This window comes from Melopsittacus undulatus, chromosome 10 (assembly GCF_012275295.1).
Source record: "Melopsittacus undulatus isolate bMelUnd1 chromosome 10, bMelUnd1.mat.Z, whole genome shotgun sequence".
NCBI classification, from domain to species: Eukaryota; Metazoa; Chordata; class Aves; order Psittaciformes; family Psittaculidae; genus Melopsittacus; species Melopsittacus undulatus.
The window spans coordinates 27836226-27851291 of NC_047536.1; the positions used below are offsets into that span (position 1 = coordinate 27836226).

At 47.0% G+C, this 15066-nt stretch overlaps 1 protein-coding gene across 1 annotated transcript; it reads left to right on the forward strand.

The window, feature by feature from the left end:
• The first annotated feature begins 232 nt into the window (after window positions 1–232).
• Window positions 233–14786, forward strand: SALL4 (spalt like transcription factor 4). Its single transcript, XM_034066765.1, has 4 exons — window positions 233–413; window positions 8044–10578; window positions 11231–11538; window positions 12637–14786. Exons 1-4 carry the CDS (start codon window positions 344–346, stop codon window positions 13057–13059), a joined length of 3336 nt encoding a protein of 1111 aa, XP_033922656.1. The 5' UTR covers window positions 233–343; the 3' UTR covers window positions 13060–14786.
• The last annotated feature ends 280 nt before the right edge of the window (window positions 14787–15066 follow it).

The window sequence follows — 15066 nt, forward strand, 5'->3', positions numbered from 1 at the left end:
TTGTTTGTTTACTCGCGGGTTGGATCCTGCCCCCGCCGCCGAGAAGGGGGTGTCGGGGGTCCCGGCGCTGCCTTTGTGGCCGCCCGGGCGGGGCGGGCCAGGACTACATAGCCCAGCGTGCCCCGCTGCGCCCGGATCAATGGCCCTTATTTGAATAATCTGTGAGCCCTTGGACTCAGGCCAATCAGCTGTCAGGGGCCCATGATAAATCGCAATGCATTATTGATAATCATAATTACTCTGACATGCGCATTCCGCCCAATGGGGGTAATTTCCCAACTCTAGGAATTTGTTGTGAAGAGGAAAATAATTGCTACTATTTTGCTCCCGATGCTGGTGCACCATGTCGCGACGGAAGCAGGCGAAGCCCCAGCACATCAACTCCGAGGAGCAACCCCCAGATGCTGCAAGTGGTAAGGCGCAAAGGGGGGTGCGGAGCCGCCGCGGTCCGGCTGACCTGATGCGCGGAGACGGCGGCGCGGGCGCTTCCCGGGGGCTTTTCCACCCTCGTGCTTCACCCCTCGCTCCTTTTTCCCCCTCTGGGCTCTGCCTGGAACCCGGCCCCCGGCTACCCGCAGCCTTTGGGAGCACCGAAATCCCCGCGGAGCCCCAGCGCGCGGTTGTTCCGCGGGGCTCCAGACCCTCGTTATATCTCGCGGAGGGGGTGGGGGGGCTCGGCTTTGCGCGGCTCTGTGCGCAGCTCTGTGCGGACTGCGGAGCTGCCCGAAGACTCTCTCGCCATGCCCGGCCGCCACCCCCCCCCCCCGCGCCATGTCCCTCACCCCCAGTCCCGCGGAACTTGCGCCGGCCCCGCTACTGCTCTCGGGGTGCAGCCTCATGGGAGGTGAACCCCAAAGGGAGTTTGGGGGGGAAGGGGAGGGAGAGAGATTGTTCGGAATCTTCGCAGTGGTAGTGAATGGCTTGAGTTTGGTTTCCCCGGTCTGCTTAGCACTTTCTCGGTAGTTACATGAGGATTTTTTTAGTGGGGCTTAAAAAATAAGACTCGCTCGGACTATTTTTGTTGGAGATCACAATCGCCCTGGACCTTTTGTAGCTTGACCTCCAGCCATCTTTGATTTCCGACTTCCTAAAATAACTCCGGTGAGCTAATGTGGGGTGTGCGTGAGCGCTTTGTATTTGGGCGGTGTGGGGGATTTTGCTAACGCAAATCACTGTCCGCCCTTTTAGGGGAGCTCCTAGCCCTGCGTCTTCCGAAGGGAAAAGTTATGAATTTGCGCTCAAATTAGCCTTGAGCTCCCGATGTGGCTGCTGTGCCGGGGAAACGGTGCAGGCACTCGCCTGCCGTGCCCCCTCCAGCTCCAGGAGCGTGGAAGGGCCGGGGCTGCCGGAGCGTGTCCGGTTCTCCTCATCGAGCAGCATCTTCCCGCAGCTGGGCTGCGGAGGGGGCTCTCGACTCCCGGCGCTGCTATGCGGGTTCTCCCCCTGGTACTGCCGCCCTTGGTCCCGCAGAGCAGGGGAGAAGCTCTCTGTGTGCGGGTCCCGCTCCAGAGCGGGAGGAGAGCAAATCCCGTCCTGGGTGGGGAAGGGGAAGCGGGTGTTGAGGTGACCAGGGGTGCGTTTGGGAAGAGTTGTTGTGCTCAGACACTTTTGTATGTGATCCAAGAACTTTCTCTGGGTTCTCTGCATTCCTTAGGGGGCTGGTTTTCCGTGGGTTTTTTCCATTCCCAGAACTGATCAATACCAATGCACGTTACAGGAGCTGCTTATTCCCAGACCGCAGGAGGTTCGGGCTCTTAATTTTTTTCTCCGGTGTCGTGTCCCCCCCCCCCTTCTTTGAGTCGAAATGTGCAATTGTTGAGTCCGGTTAATGGTGACTTAAGAAACAGCAAGCTGGCCAGAAGGCAATAAATCCCATGTTTAATGCATGACTGTTTTCCTTTGTGCATATGGTTAGGTTGGGGGATGGAGGTGATGTTTCCACATGTAAATCTCTGCCCGCTGCTGGAAGGCCACCTCCGGCTCTGCGCTGAAACAAAAGGGTTAATAACTCCTGATGGGCCTGCTCGGGGCGGGGGAGGTGTGCGGGGCGGGCAGGATCGCTCCGCACCGCGCTCTCCGGGGCAATGGCCAGCTGCTTTTTTGTTGTTGGCTGTGGGGCTTTTTGTGTCCCCCCTCTTCCTTTAACAGCAGAACCCCGGCTGGAAATCCCTCCGGGAGCCGGGGCAGCGGTTGCACGGCCCGAGGGGGGACCTGCCGAAGCGCTCACCCCGCCTGGGGGGTTGCATGGATGGGGCTGGTTTTTGTGGGTGGCGGGGTCGAAGACCCGAGGGGAGCAGGGGTCCCGGGGTTGTCGTGCGCCGCCCCGCGGCCGCGCCCCTCCGGACCCTCCGTGCGGGTGTCCGGGGTCGGTCCTGCGCGATCCTTTCCTATGCTGCCTTCCCAAATGAACGCCGTGGCGGTGGCTCTCGCCGCCCGCATGGGTTCGATTTTCCCCGCTCCAGGTGTGCCCGTAAATAAGAAGTGATGAAGCTGCATAAGAAAGTCGAAATACCGGAGGGATTTGTCTGGGTCATTATCAACTACACACATCATCGTTATAACAAAATCAAGCCCTTATCTTCTCTTTTGCAAGTGTTCCCCTTTTTTTGGGGACCCACCTCTGTGAACAATGCAGCGTGTTAAGAGGCTGCTCCGCTAACCTGGTGATCAATTAACAGGTCAAAAAATCAGCAGGTGGTCACGGGGGAATAATGCTGCATACTGAAAATTACCATTTTCACAAAGGGGTTGAAAATGCTCATTGTGCTAGATTGCTGCCATTAAAAATCTGATTCGGTCTTAAAAATACAGTATCAAACTGCAACTTTTGGGGTTTTCTCAGGGTAGAATCGGAGGTTGCAATTATTTAAATCCTCTCTTGGCGCTTTGAGATGCGCAGAAGTGGAAGGTAAAAATGCGACTTTTGGGGTGGTTCTTAATTTTCCTATAATTTTAGGGTGCTCGGAGCTCCTGTCAGTGGGACAGGAGGGATGGAGGGAGCACCCCGTGCCGTGCAGCCGGGGTGATGCAGCAGTGAGAGGGTGCTTGGAAGGCGGGGGGTGGGTGGGTTGGTTCGGGGGGCATGCCAAGCTTGTTTTTCCTTTTACGTAAGTGAAACATTATATTGGTTGTAGTGATGAAGCCCTTTTGCTGGGCTCGGCGGCATGTGACGTTTTGACAGAGCTGCTGCTCTAACCTTTGCCTCCTCCCGCTTGCTGTGGGTGGTAAGTTGATGTCAGGCTCACAATTAGGACTCTCATGCAATTGACCTTGGCAGCGGGGTTTGTGCCGTTTAGCTCGGTCTTAAACACTGTACTAGTGTTAAGTGTGGTCCGGGGCCGCCGCCGTTACAGCTGCGGGAAGCGCCGGTGGGAGGACCGGGCGGCGGGCAGGTACGGCGGGTGGCGCGGCGGCTGCTCCTGTGGGGGGGAGCGTCCGCTTTTTGGGTTGTTATCGCCCGTTATCCCGAAGCACGCCGGGAAGCGCCCTTTGCTCTGGAGCAGCCCCTGGCGCGGGCGATGCCCGGGTGGCCGCAAGGCGCGGGGGGCGCGGGGGCTCCCCGCCGTGGCCCCGCCCGGGGGGCCGGTCCCGGGCAGCGCGCGGGCCCGAGCGGGCAGCGCGAGGCGCGAGTGCCCTCCACCGACCGGGACCCGCTCGGCGCCGCGGCAGGTAACTGGGGACAGGCACCGGCAGCTCGGGGCGGGGGTTCGAACCCTTTGAGGGGGGTGTGCGGGAGCGGGGCTGCCGTGCCCCTCCGCTTGAAGCCAGCTCCTCTGATCTTCGCCTCTCCTGCGTGTGCTAACGCTGCTGTTGTTCCTCAAGCGTTTATTCATAAGTTTCTTCAGCCCTTGGCCGAATGTTTCTCTTGAATACGTGGATAATCAAAAGGGTGAAGCAGGAGGTAGATAATGAGGAAAATGTAAAGCCTTGAGAATCTGAAAGAACGTGGAATCCTAGTTGTAAAGTAATGTGTTTTCTGACTCATTTTGGGTAGAAAAATGCTGATAAATTCAGTGTAGAAAACATCAAGGCCTTTGTAATATTTCAGTGAGTTACCAGTTGTGTGTTGCTTACTCAAGGCAGTGATTTTTTTGTCATTGATTATTATTTAAATAGTGCTTTATAGTGGGAGGAGAACTTTGGGACCGTTTAGAGTTCTTGGGAGTCCTAGCTTTTCAGGTAGGAACAGGAAAAATAAAATCAAATCGGGGCAGCAGGGAACTGATGCAGAGGTTTTCACACCTAGGATGGGAATGGATAGTTGCTAATCCATCAGGAGTTAATTTTAACTGGGGAAGCGTATGGTTATGTTAAAGTAAAAATAGTTTGTCAGATGGAGTCTGGAAAAAATAAGTTCAGCAAAGGTATCGAACTCTTTCGGGGGGAGGGAAGAGGAAGCTTAAGCTCTGACTGTTTCCTCCCAATTCAAGTAAAATATAATTTTATCACAGTTGGGGGAGTTAAAAAAGTCACCAGTTGCTCAGATGAGTGGTAGCCCATAGACCAGCAGCACCCTTTCTGAAAGCACATCAAACCAGACAGGCTTTAGTTCACTCCTCTTTTACTGGTTCTCTTTAAATTAGAAAAAAAATTAATTTGAGCTCTGTGGATTTTATCAGCCTTCCTTGTCGATGACCGCCTTGTCCTACACAATAGTGGATTTTTTTCCATCCATTTGCTAGTGATTCAATCTAACCCCCCTGCTGGGTTTACTGCATTCTTCTAACTTATTGGATAACTAGATGCTGAGAGATAACATTCCTGAAATTCGGGGGTGGGAAGATAAAAAAACCCAGTAGAAGTCCTGTCCCTGGGAAGCCTTTGGAGAGGGTTAAGTAAAGTGCACACGCAATTGTTGTGGCAGGGCTCTCGGTAAATCCGGGTGTACTGTATGTGGACAAGGAGGTTTCTTTGCAGAGAACCCAGTATTTCAGACCGTTAAGTTCATGTTGGTGCTGAGTGCTGGGGGGAGGGCAGGTTTAGGTAAATGAGGTTCTCTGATTGCAGGGGGCGGCTGCTCCCTCCAGGCTGGGGGGAGAGGGTGTAGAAATCAAGATGAAGAGCTTCAGAGAAACTGTTGTGTGTTTTTTAAAGAAACAGTAAATTGCTCCTTTGTTATATTGGCTACTGCACAATAACCAAGCGTCCTGCATCTCAAGCCCTTTTTTGAGATAGGGGAAGCTATTACACTAATTTTTTTCTAAGGTAAAAGGAAAAATGAGGTATAACTCTTCCCTCCTTGTCATGCAAGTCGGTACAAGCTGGGAATTGAATTTATTTGGCGTCCTGAGCCTTTACTGTCAGACAGGGCAGCTGGAAATTAAAATGTGTGGCAGTGGCAGCAAGAGCAGGCAGGGGCAGGGCTGATAATCTGCCTGCTGCTGCTGGACACAGGTACTTTCAGTTTACTTGGGTTTCTCTGTCTTGAGGTGGCAACTAGTGCTTAGGACCAGAAAAGTTACCCTTGAAATTCCTTAGAATTGTAACAGTCCAGGAGCAGGGACTGTGCTGGAGAGTGGAAAAGGGGGCTTTAAATTTCATACGGTCCTATCGGTGGAAAAGAGGAAAAATAAAGTACTATCAAGGGAAGGGGAGATAAATGATCAGATGCTTTGAAGCTGTTAAAGTTGAGGACTTGTCTAGACGTAGTTATCCTGGAATATCTCCTTAGGGGTGAGCAACAGTCTTTCATGCAGACATTTGTACTCCACTTGAAACATTTTACATGGCTCTTGCAGAGGTGGAAGCTGCAGATTGAAATGCCCGTGCTCACAGAGAAGAGACTGCAAGGAAGAGCTTTGTGCTTTCTGAAGTAAAATCTACCCTTATTTTGTAACGTGGGGAAACTGTGTAGTTGAGCCTGCTAGATTGACTGTTTAAGCCCCAAGTGCTAAAGGATCTGGAAAAGAGGTCTTGATATCTTAGCCTATTCTGTGAAATATCTATTGGATAGATAGAAATGGTTAGGAAAGTAGTAAAGACATCTTGAGCCGGTATACAAACTAGTTGTAGAAGCTTCTTGTATCTCTTTCAGCACCAGTGCTAGCTTTCCCATTATATCTGCTTGCACTCTTGCAAAGGTACGTTTAAAACCATTATTTTTTTACCTCAATTTACCCTATTTTTATTGACCAAGTTCTGAATCATGTATTATTTGTACTTGTCTGCAGGCTAGATTTGTCTGCATATTTTTCCACAGAGTTAACTCAACTGTAGAGGCATCAATTTAATAATATTTAAGGTGGGAAACGTGTGCTGACACTATGCTTTTGCTTGTTTCCTTCACTCGTGGAAGTTGTTTGGGCTGAAAGAGAGGAGGGGAATAGAAGTATTTAATTCAGCCTGTTTAGATTTGAGGAATCCAAACAGTTTTCATCATAGCAGTGCTGAGAACACATCTCCCTGCTGAAAGACTTGACAACTCTGATGTCTATGTGATTAACAGAATTGCATGCATATAGATTTGGGTCTATTGCTCTGTGGACCATTGCATAAAGAGCCTGTGATATTTGTTGTTAAGTTGTTTGGGTTTTGTTAATAAATTTTTATGTGCACTTTCTGTCACTCAGCATTAAGCAGTTGAGATTGATTTGTCATCAAATCGTATAATATACAGATATAATACCATTGTTAACCTAATAAATGTCAAGGTTTGCAATATCCTGCCTTGCAGAGCTTTTACATTACCCCAGAACAATAAGTCAACATGGGTCGTTGCTTGGACATGCTTCCTCTCCACCCTGCCATGCACAGGATATACACATGTATCAGATGTGTGGTTCAGTTACACCTTTAAAATGAAAGCCGCAAATAGCATTTGTGCTTGCAGAATCTTCTGTTCCCCTTGTAAAATGGTGTGGGCTAGTAACGTGGAACCAGAGCTGAGCCCCAGGGTGAACTACTGGGGGTGCAAGACCTGAACAGAAAAGATGTTGTAATACAAATTCTCAGTTGTGGTTGATATTGCAGTGTTCCCCGATGGGTGCATGGGAGATTAAATACTTGGTTACCACACTCTTGGCACCTATCAAAATGGGACCAGTTAATGCGCATCACAGGACATTTCACCTGATGGAGGCTGTAGAACATCTGCAAACCTTCATACTTCTCCCTTAGCTGTATGAGCCCAGAGCTTTCCCTCCTGAGCTCTGTGGCCTGCCATGCCCCGAATGCTGGCATGACTTGAGCCCCGGGTGCAAGTTTGTTGTTCATAGGATGGCTAGGCTGAGCAAAAACATCCTGTTTTGGTTTAGAATTGCTCTTCACCTCTCTTCCAGTTATGAGGGTTCCCTGAATGCTGGGTTTTTTTTTTGTGTCCACGTGCAAATTCTGCTCAGTCTGATGTGTGTGGTGCTGGTGGAGGAAGGGCAGGAGTGGACTTGCAGACCAGCTCTGCTTTCGCTGCAGCTCCCTAAAGAGGGAGAGTTGCAGATGCAGCTGAACAGGGTGTCCTGAGTGGGTCTGAAACAGCTTCATGTGTTTTGCAAGCAGGATTTGGTACTTCACTGCCTAATAATCATCAATACCAATGTGGGGCTCTGTAAGTTAATAATCTCTGCTTTACTGCTGTGGTTTTTACGTATATTTTTTTTGCAAGTGTGCTTTTGAAGTGGTTAGAAGCTGATACTGGACTGACTTTTGCTTTTGTCAGACTTCTTCGGTAGTAATCACTTCCATAATGGTGGAGTAGAAGTTGCTTAATAGAGCAGTGTACAATTAAGAACTGCTCTGATGTTCCTGTGTTAACAATCTGATGTGAATTTCTGAGAGATGGTTAACAAAGAATTATAAACATAAGTACAAACACCAAAGAAACTTACATGGTGTTTTGCTCTGTGTTATGATGCTTTCTCTGCCTTCCTTAAGCTGTGTTCCTTTTAAGCTGTTTTGCGGGTGCTAGATGCCTTGCTGCACTGAAGAGCAAAACTGATTCTGCTGTCTTGTATTTTTAACTTGCACTTAAGATGAAGATGGTGATCTTAAGAATAGGAAATACTCAGTCTAAATCTAGGTGTTAATAATGTGACTTTCTTTTATTTTAAGGGAGTCCACAAGACGTCCCAGGTGACAGAGATGGTGAAATGAGTTCCAAAAGGTGCCGCACGGAGGAAACTAAAATCTGTGAGAAATGCTGTGCAGAATTCTTTGATCTCTCTGAATTTCTTGAGCATAAGAAAAATTGCACTAAAAATCCACCTGTTCTAATCATGAATGACAGTGAGGGAGCAGTACCTCCCGAAAGCTTCTCTGAAGGTTCCCTAGGGAGCTTTCCAAGTGATCGAATGGATAGCAGGGCACGCAAGGACGCTCAGGCAAAGGGTTGCACTGCTTCTATGGAGAAGAGAGAAGGAAAAATGGATGCTGAATCAGTAGGAGGAATGTATCTTAAAATAGAACCCCCCATCACGCCTGCGGCTCCTGGCCTAAGCTATCTACCAAAACCCAAAGTACCAAACACTAACGTGACTTTGCAGACAATACGTGGCACTAAAGTGGCTGTGAACCAGCGGACCTCTGATGCCATCTCTTCTTCAGCAGCCAGTTTTAATGCTATCCCCATGATCCTGGAGCAGCTTGTGTGTTTGCAGCAGCAGCAACTCCAGCAAATTCAGTTGACGGAGCAAATTCGCATTCAGATTGCTATGATGGCTCCCCATGCCCTGCATCCTTCTATAGCAGCTGCTACTGACCCACTAAAAGCTCTGGGCGCTCACATGTCTCAGCAGCTCTCGGCTGCTGTTGCTTTAATCGGACAGAAATCTGGAAGCCAGAGCCTATCACTGGAATCCTTGAAGCAAGCAAAACTACCTCATTCTAACACTGGTGTTGCGGCTGCCAGCTCGCTGGCTGCTGGGCTCTCCTCTTCCTTCCCCTTGAAGCCAGAGGCAAGCAGAAGCCTCCCTGGCTCCATCTCTCAGTTCCCAAACCCTTTGCTACCTCAGTCCTCCAACTCGGTCATCTTCCAAAATCCGTTGTCAGCTGTTTCTTCTGTTATAGATTCCTCAAAGAAGGGGAAGGGAAAACCTCCCAACATTAGCGTGTCTGAAAGCAAACCGAATGCAGAAGAGCCATTCTTCAAACACAAGTGTAAATTCTGTGGTAAGGTCTTTGGCAATGACAGTGCCCTGCAGATTCATCTCCGATCCCACACCGGTGAAAGACCGTACAAGTGTAACATTTGTGGTAACCGCTTTACAACCAAAGGAAACCTTAAAGTGCATTTTCAGCGTCACAAAGACAAATACCCCCACATAAAGATGAATCCTTACCCGGTTCCTGAGCACCTGGACAATGTTCCCACCAGCACCGGAATCCCGTATGGGATGTCTGTGCCACTGGATGAGTCTAACCTAATAGTGGATAGCAAACCTCTCCTAACAACACTGCCTACCTCTGCAGCCACCAGTGCACCTCAGACCGTCTCCAGCCTAGCAGGCATTAAGGAGTCTCTGCCTGGTACGTTCTCAAGTGACCTGCAGTCAAGGCCTTCTCCAGAAAGTGAGGGTGGCTCTTCCTCATCAGGGGTAGTTGGTCATGAATCGGGAGCAGAGCAGAGCTTGAGTTCACCACAAGCTACCTGCAGCGTGAGCATCTTCCATGTAAGCGGGTCAAACGAACAAGGCTCAGAAACATCAAAACTTCAGCAACTGGTTGAAAATATTGACAAATCCACTGCTGACCCCAACGAGTGCCTGATCTGTCACAGAGTGCTGAGCTGCCAGAGTTCACTCAAAATGCATTATCGTACTCACACGGGAGAGAGGCCATTCAAGTGTAAAATCTGTGGCCGTGCCTTCTCCACTAAAGGGAACCTTAAAACTCATTATGGTGTCCACAGGGCCAATACTCCTTTGAAGATGCAACATTCGTGTCCTATTTGCCAGAAGAAGTTTACAAATGCAGTTGTGTTGCAGCAGCATATCCGCATGCATATGGGGGGACAAATACCCAATACACCAATGCCAGAAAACACCAGTGACAGTACTGATGTGGATGCTACTGTGGCTGAGAAGAACGGAGACATCAGTCGCCCAGATGAGACTGTGGAAAGCATAGAGATAGAAGAGGACCTGGACTCTCAGGATGGCCCAGGGAGTTCTTCAAAACCTCCTACTCCATACGATGCACAATCAGAGTCACCAGCCACCACGGCCACCTTCTCTGGTATTACAGCACTGGAGAATCAAATGAAGATCATCAACTCTGCTTTGAACTTGCAGCGACAAAGCAGCTTGAAGTCTAGTGACAATGGCTCAGCAGAAAGTGATGGCATGACAAATGATTCTTCTTCTGTGGCAGGAGATCCAGATTACCAGAATGGCAGGAGTCCTGCTGCCTCCGAGTCTGCATCGCTCCAGGCTGTGTCCCCAGCCAACAGCCAAGCTGAGAGTGTAAGGTCAAAGTCACCTAGCTCCAACAATCAAGAAGATACAGGCATGGGAAGTAAATCTGAGGGTCCTGAGAACACTTCAGCAGAAATGGAAGGGATTGTTGGTGCTTTGGATTTAACTTATGGCAATATTGGTCGAAAGGTCATTAAAGAAGAGCCTGGGTTACATTTTGCAAATGGAGAATATGGTGAGTAATATGACATGCTTGCAATAACTTGGGGTGGGGTAGTAGGATTGGAGGAAATCCATCTGTAAAAGGACCAACAGGAGTCAAAATCTCCTCAGCTTTCCCCTCTTCCTTGCTTTGAATCAGAATAGGGGCATGTGCCCTATAAAGTTTTCCTGACTCAGTCAGATTCGGAATTCATCAAAATTCAGACTTACATGCTGTCATCTCCTGCAAGGGGTAGCATAGATAGAGGCCCTTAAAACAAATAGAATTTGTGTACTTGCTGTCTTTCATGGGATCACCTATCGCGCTCTAAAGATATGTTTATATTTTCATGGAAAACTGCTTAATCTAAGATTGTGATATTAAAACTTTGGAATATTTTGTGGGATTTTCAAGCAATTTAGTACTGAGGCTAATGCTGATCTAAATTTGACCGAAAGTGAGCCTTTTGAATTCCTAAGATCACCAAGAAGATAGGGCGAGCTGTTTTCTGTCAAAGCATCCTAGCAAGTGTAACAGCAACCTTAACATGTGACTTCAGAGGGCTTTCCAGGTGTGCTGTTTAGGCATGTGCAGCTCCAAAGTCAGGGCCTCTGGTATCTTAGCCAGACTCAAGCTTGGAAGCAAGAGGAGGTTGGGATAAACGTTATCTGCACTCTCTTTCCAGGTCGAAGTGGTATTCCAGCTGCTTTTGTTAGAGCTCCCCCAGCCCTCATAAAGATGGAGATGCCCAGTGAGCGCCCCATTAGCACTAGCCATTTCATTGGCCCACCAGCTCTGTCCCCTGGTGTTGCCCCTCTTCTTGTGCCACGACCGAAATTCTGCCGTCCTGCCAAACAGCACATCTGCACTACGTGTGGGAAGAACTTCTCCTCTGCCAGCGCCCTTCAGATTCATGAGCGGACCCATACTGGTGAAAAGCCGTTTGCCTGCACCATCTGTGGGAGAGCCTTCACAACAAAAGGAAACCTGAAGGTAAATTATCTCTTATGTTGTGATCTCCTTTGTCAGGCAAAGTCATACCAGAGATGGGAAAACTGCTGCAAATACTTATCTTGCCTTTGGGGACAACATTGATTTTGATTTACTTCCTCAAGTGGTTATCTTTGACTTTTGTATCTCCTTCCTGATTTTTTTCACACTACTTACTAAACGGTGTATTGAGATCACCCACAAAAGTATTTGCTACCGCCCTTGACTCTCTTTTGGGTGGTAGGGAAGGCTTAGCCCTTACTAAGCAGATTGCTTTATTTTCATATGTATTTGGATGCATCAGGACATAAACATAAACAGCTGAATGCTACAGAACAATGCTTTTACAGTATACATACATTACACCGCACTCCTTTAAGCACCATGCAGGACAAGGAGGGATGAAACCAAGAGTATAATCCTGAGATGGCACAAAATAATTGTGAATTGTTTTTAAGCAATTGCTGAAGTGTAGCAGGTCTGTCCTTATTGTCAGATTAATCCATTTGCCTGTAAGGAACCCACAGGTCCCTCACTCACATGGAGGCTTCTCACTTCTTATGAGAACCTCTTCATGCTTTTCAGTCCTCTTGCATAAATACTCATGGGGAGGGAAAAATACTGTGGTTTGTGAGCAGTCACCTGCTGGAAGTACTAGCAGTATGTTTGTAGTGTGGAAGACATTAGCTTAGATATAACCTCTCTTCCAAATTCCTTGGTGAGGGTTTTTGTATTAACTAGGTTTTTGGGGGTTTTTGCAATGTAGTCTGTTCACAGCAAATAATGTGGCTGTTATTTATGTGGGAGGAGAGGGGCATCTTTGCCAATGCCACTTAGTGTAAGTGTAAAAATACTGTCCTACAAGCACTTCAGCAGTAAACTCTAGAGAACCATGGTGATGCTGGGCAGGAGAATGACTGTATTTTACACATGCCAGGAAGAGAATAAAGACAAGAACTAGCCAGCGTAAATACTTACCTAAATGCAAATGGAGCATACATGACTTCCTTTGAGCAACCTAACTGTAAGCAAAGCAGAACTAGAGTATACAATAAAAGAACTTCAGTATTAATTATTCTCTTTCCCCCCTGCTTCTTGAAGGTTCATGTAGGCACTCACATGTGGAATAACTCTGCGAGGCGGGGAAGAAGGCTCTCGATCGATAACCCCATGGCTCTGCTGGGGAATGATCCCAAGAAGGTATCCGAAATGTTTCCAAAGGATATGATGCCTCCTTCCGTGAGCATTGACCCCACAGTATGGAATCAGTATGCAGCGGTACTCAGCAATGGCATAGCAGTGAAGACTAACGAGATCTCGGTGATCCAGAGCGGTGGCTTACCTGCCCTTCCAGTCACCATTGGGGGTGGTTCAGCAATAAATACTGCTACAGTCTCCAAAATAGATGGGACCCAGTCTGGGACTGGTTCTGATACTGAGAAGGCCAGTGGTGCTGCTGCAGACAATGTGCCAAAACACCAGTTCCCTCACTTCATGGAGGAGAACAAAATTGCTGTTAGTTAAAAACTCTAGTGAAGCTGACGTACAGAAAGAACAAATATATATACACAAACATATATTTTTAAGAGATTCCACTTCAGCCTCCTATTTTCCTATTGACGTGCAAATGATTTTATGGTTGTCTTTGTAAGAGTTGCCCAGAGTACAATCATGATATTGCTTTGCAAATAGTAAATAATAAAGTATAGGATTTCCTTCTATTTGGAAAGATGCGGGTCTTGCAAAGTAGTTCTTACGTGTGAGTAATGTGTACAGCCTTACAGAAGTTTCTACAACTTGAAATTCCAAAGGTTAGAATATTTTCCTCTTAGTTTAGAGTGAAATACTTGGGGGATTTGAATTGAGTGGAAACAACCTACTGTTGATGGAAAAGCTTTTATTTACTGGTGAGAAATGAAAACTATTAATGCGGGTAAATATCCTAGAATGTCTGGACCCTCTTAGGACTAGTTTTTCTGTTTGGATTTTTGGCTCTGTGTGGTTGCTGAATGTACTTTTTACTCTAATGGCTATAAAAACTACATTTTTTTTTAATTCCTTTTTTTGCCTCAGAAGTTCTAAGAAGAGAAAGTTGCTGTTCTTTGTTAATCACTGCTCCTAAAAACTTAATTCTCTGTATTGTTAACTGCTGCTTATTTAATACTACTACTAGGACAGTCCTTCAAATGTAGTGCCAAAACTCCCACTTCCAAAGATGTGCAGTTTTTCCTAGATGTTTTATTTCAATACTGAGAGCCCCAAACAAGCATGGGTGAGTATGTATATACTTTTTTTTTTATCTCTCTTGAAAGGGAAGGCTTGCCTTGGGAAGTCAGGTCTAAAAGCTCTGCAAGGAATCTCAGGTGACTGTTGCAATTGGGCATGGGAACTGGTTTCCTTAGCAAGAGACTTTTTGATTTTGTTTTTATTTTCATTTGGGTAATTTAGAAGATCAGTCGGTGTAAACCTGTATTTAAATATGAAGTATTCATGTTTAGGTTAAATGTTTTGTGGGTTTTTGGATGGCATTCCTACTCTGGTCATTAAGCTTCTTGGTGGTCTGTGAATTTACATTCTGCCAAAAATGGTAATTAATGGTCCATGTGTATTGTATGAAGGTTGCTGGGATAGTCATCTGGATTCTAAGTTATCTACCTCATTTTTTCCTTATGTAGTTTGTAGCGTCTATTTTTCTATTAATGACCACTGTAATGAACTGAGATTCAAGCAGATGCTTCCATGCACTATCTGAAACCAAAACCTGATGTATTAGTGGAAGCACCTGAAGATTTACTGGACTGACCTTTCACTATTCCTCTAATGTCTGCTGGAACTGTATGTGTAATGGGATCTAAACCAGACTGGAAAGTGAGTATTTGGTATGGAAGGACTGAACGATGGAAAGAAGTCTAGTTTGTTGACTGCAGGAAATCTTCAAGTCCAGTCTCCATTGTGGAAGGCCCAAAAATGCAGATTACCAAAAGTTTGTGTAATGTTGTTGCACCTGATTCTTGCTTATGATCTCTGTATGCCGAGTTGTGCCTTTCCTGCTGGACTTGTAAGTAAGAACATACCAGTACCTGTTTACACTGTAAAATGGATATTGTTACATAGGCCATGCGAAAGGCATCCCAATTGTCAAGTTTCTGCATTGTGAATGTATGACTTTTAAGAATTCTGTAGTTTTGAGTATCTACTGATGCATTTCTGTTGGACATTTTGAGAATAAATTTTGGGATGGCTTTTTCACACTTAGTACTTAAATTTTTCTGGAAAAGCATTTGTCTCCTGAAGAGCAAGTTCAAGAGGCAGCATGCTGTCTCACTCCAATGACTCTTAAAATCCAGGATCTAGGGTTATGCTTTAATTTAGGAATTAGACAGCAGTGGAAGGGTCTCCAGATGTGTTTCTTGGGAACAGCTGGGGTTTGATACAGGACTTGGTACTTGACAGGGATGTTGATTGCCACACTAAAATGGAACGACAGTTATATGTGCAGTATTTCCTATACTGTGATAACTCTAGATATTT

Excerpts from the sequence above, each read along its gene's own strand:
- SALL4 (XM_034066765.1), top strand. The coding sequence starts at position 344 with ATGTCGCGACGGAAGCAGGCGAAGCCCCAGCACATCAACTCCGAGGAG. Across the intron at positions 414-8,043 it reads ACCCCCAGATGCTGCAAGTG|GGAGTCCACAAGACGTCCCA; the intron begins GTAAGGCGCAAA and ends TTTTATTTTAAG. Across the intron at positions 10,579-11,230 it reads TTTTGCAAATGGAGAATATG|GTCGAAGTGGTATTCCAGCT; the intron begins GTGAGTAATATG and ends CTCTCTTTCCAG.